General features: G+C 64.6%; 1 protein-coding gene across 1 annotated transcript in view; it reads left to right on the top strand.

Moving 5' to 3' along the window:
* The window catches only part of PHLDB1 (pleckstrin homology like domain family B member 1), a gene marked incomplete at its 3' end in the record, with an annotated part of 29,606 nt that overhangs the window by 19,956 nt on the left and 6,601 nt on the right, over positions 1-3,049 (top strand). The window contains exons 7-9 of the mRNA XM_023745617.1: positions 279-422; positions 778-918; positions 1,023-1,160. Of these exons, the coding sequence (XP_023601385.1) occupies positions 279-422; positions 778-918; positions 1,023-1,160 (423 nt within the window). The remainder of the gene's footprint in view (positions 1-278; positions 423-777; positions 919-1,022; positions 1,161-3,049) is intronic.

Here is a 3,049-nt window from a genome sequence, read left to right as displayed (position 1 = left end):
ATACTTTCTCGTCCTAGAATCCCTCTCCTAGTCCCAGATCTTAAGTCCCCGGAACTCCGAACAGATCGGTCTAAAGGGCTATACTATACTACACTGTGCATTGACTCGTCGGGATCATCCTATGACCCCCAACTTCGGCTCCGAAGAACCCCACCCGCGGACGATTTCCGGGGTCTTAAGCCCCCACCAGCGATTTGATTAGGGGGGCCCGGAGCCCCCCTAAAAATTGGGGGTGGGGGGCCGGAGCCCGACCAGACGTGTAGTTTGCCCCCCCCCAGGAGGTGGGGGTGCGGGGGGCCCGGGAACCCCCCCCCAGGAGGTGGGGTGCGGGGGGCCCGGGAGCCCCCCCAAGAGGTGGGGTGCGGGGGGCCGGGAGCATCAGCAGGAGGTGGGGTGCGGGGGGCCGGGAGCACCAGCAGGAGGTGGGGTGCAGGGTGGGCCAGCGGCAGAGCAGGCAGGCATTTGTGGTGGGTCCAAGGCCCAGGGAGGAGGAAGTAATTGAAGGATTCGGTTTGGGAAGGGATGGGGCTGGGAAGTGTAGAAAGGCGGCAGGGACGAGCGGGCGGTGCCCATGCATTTGCCAGGCTATAAATATGCTCTGGGACCTGCCTTCCCTGGGCCCCACCCGGCCGGCACTCGGTGGTAAAGCTGATTCCGAGTACGTGCATCGGCATTGTCCCCTTGCAGGGAGGGAAGCTGCTTTCCGGTCCCCCTGCCCCGAGGGGTGGGGATCCGTCCTCCTACCCTCATCCTGGCTGACGCTTCCCTCCCCTCCAGCACGAGGACGCGCCCAGCGCCAGGCTGCAGGGCGAGGTGCTGGCCCTGGAGGAGGAGCGGGCGCAGGTGCTCGGGCGCGTGGAGCAGCTCAAGGTCCACGTGAAGGAGCTGGAGCAGCAGCTGCAGGAGTCGGCCCGCGAGGTGAGCCTCCTGCGGGGCTGGCGGGATGCTGCAGAGGCCCTAGGAGCGGTTCGGGCGGGTCTGAGCGCCTGGACCGGCCCTGATGTGGACCCGGTCGCTCCCAGGCCGAGATGGAGCGGGCGCTGCTGCAGGGCGAGAGGGAGGCCGAGCGGGCGCTGCTGCAGCAGGAGCAGAGGGCGGCGGACCAGCTGCAGGAGAAGCTGCTGGCCTTGGAGACGGGCGTCCAGAAGGAGAGGGACAAGGTAACCACACCTGGCCGGGCTCGGGCCGGGCCTGGGAGAGAAGGAGAAACGCCTCTGGCTGGAGGGTGGGGTGGGGCCCTCGCCCCTCACTTCATCCTCTAACCTGCCCACCAGGTGGCCTCTGTGTCGCTTTGGGGAGGGGCCTTGTCCCCCGTGGAAGGTAGCAGCTCGGAGGTCCCGCGGGCTGGGCTGGTTACCTCGGTCTGGGGTCTCCTCTGGCTGGGTCTCTGTGCTGTCCCGGGTGCCTGCCATTCTGGGCCCTGCTAGGAAGTACCCAACCCCCTTCTGGGACAGTGAGCACAGCCGAGGGCCTGGTGCTGGGAGCGATGCAGGCTGGGGTCCCCCACGCGTGCCTGGTGCGCAGGCGGTGGTCTCCGGGAGAGCCCTCAGCCTCTGCTCCCCTGAGCCTCCAGGACCTACAGCTGCGGCCCTGCCCCTCTCAGGTTTAGTGCCAGCCTGCAGGGACCATTCCGTCCCCGAGGGGCCGTGCCAGCCACACCCAGGATGGCCTACAATGTGCCAAAAGCTCTCAAGTGGAGAGGGGCCATTTATTTTTGGGCTGACAGTATTTTTCTAAGAATTCATCTCCTCCTGCATTTTTTTTGAGAGTGTCTTTCTCCTTCCCCTCAATTTGGAAGCTCTTACACATTCTTTGACAACCACCTCCCCTTTTTGAATTTTGGCTCTAGGCCCCAAAACCACACTCCCAGATTCTGTGCCAAGTTAACTCTATGCTTACCAGACAGGCCTGCACTAACGTGTCCCGTCCCCCCCCCCTCCACTGTCCCAGTCACTGTCCTGGGCTCTGTGCATGCCCCTAACTCCAGTGCCACCCGGGCGGGGAAGAGCTATGAGCCATGCCACTTCTGCACTAACTCCACGGGCTTTGGGCCTCTCCCCTCTAACGCTGCCTTCTTCCTTTCTGGGTGTGGACCCCAGGGTTTTGATCAGAAAAGAATGGGCAAGGGGCACAGCTCAACCTGACTCCATGGGCACCGGCAGGAGGGTGCAAGGTTGGGGGAAACGCTTGATGAGGGCCTCTCAGCCTGCAGAGCCCTCCCCTTTGGAAGGCTGGTGCTGCCCCCGCAGACGGGTGAGGGAGGCCTGCTGCCCCCAGCACCTGCCCACCTTCCTCCAAGCAGGGGGTCAGGAGGCCAGTGGTGTGGCATGGCTGTGGAGCTCCCTTGGGGGCTCCCCAAATGCAGACCTTCGGGCAGAGGGTGGGAATGGGGGCCTCTCCCTTCCTGCCCCGAGTCGTCCAGAACACAGGGTGCTGTAAAGGTCGAGTCCGAGGATGGGGAGGTGCTTGGACCCCGACTGAACTGACCGGGTCCTCCTCCCCAGGAGGGCGGTGGATTATAGGGGGTCGGGCCGGGCTCAGCATGGTCTTATTCCCGGAGAAGCTCACCGGTCCAGAAGGAGCCTGCCCAGCCGCACTGCTCCTGTGCCCGGTGTGGCCCGGAGGCCTGGCCTCGGCCTCTCAGAGCCCGATTATGTGAGGCCCCACTCTCGCTGTGGGATCAGTAGTCAGTTTCTCCCCTGCCTGCCTGTCCTTCGGAGGTGACTCACCAGCGCCTCCCGTCCTGCCCTGCCCTCAGGGGTGTCATCTCGCCCCAGACAGAGCCACCCACCTCCTCTCTGTATCCACGGCTGGGGCACCGGTTACCATGGCAACTCCTGAACTAATTGCAGCCCTCAGCCTGCTGAAGTTCAGCCTGTGGTGCCAGCACTCACCCCACCCCGGGCAGGAGGGAGGAGGCCACGGGGTTGGGCTGGTCCCCTTTGCCGCTCACCGCTCACCGCTCACTGCTCACCGCTGCCATAGCTTCACGTCCTCAGCTCCCGATTCACTCCCATCCCCTGGATTTCCTCACACCTCACCTCCCCCC

Source organism: Myotis lucifugus, unplaced genomic scaffold (assembly GCF_000147115.1).
Source record: "Myotis lucifugus unplaced genomic scaffold, Myoluc2.0 scaffold_561, whole genome shotgun sequence".
NCBI lineage: Eukaryota > Metazoa > Chordata > Mammalia > Chiroptera > Vespertilionidae > Myotis > Myotis lucifugus.
This window is presented reverse-complemented; position numbering and strand designations above follow the sequence as displayed.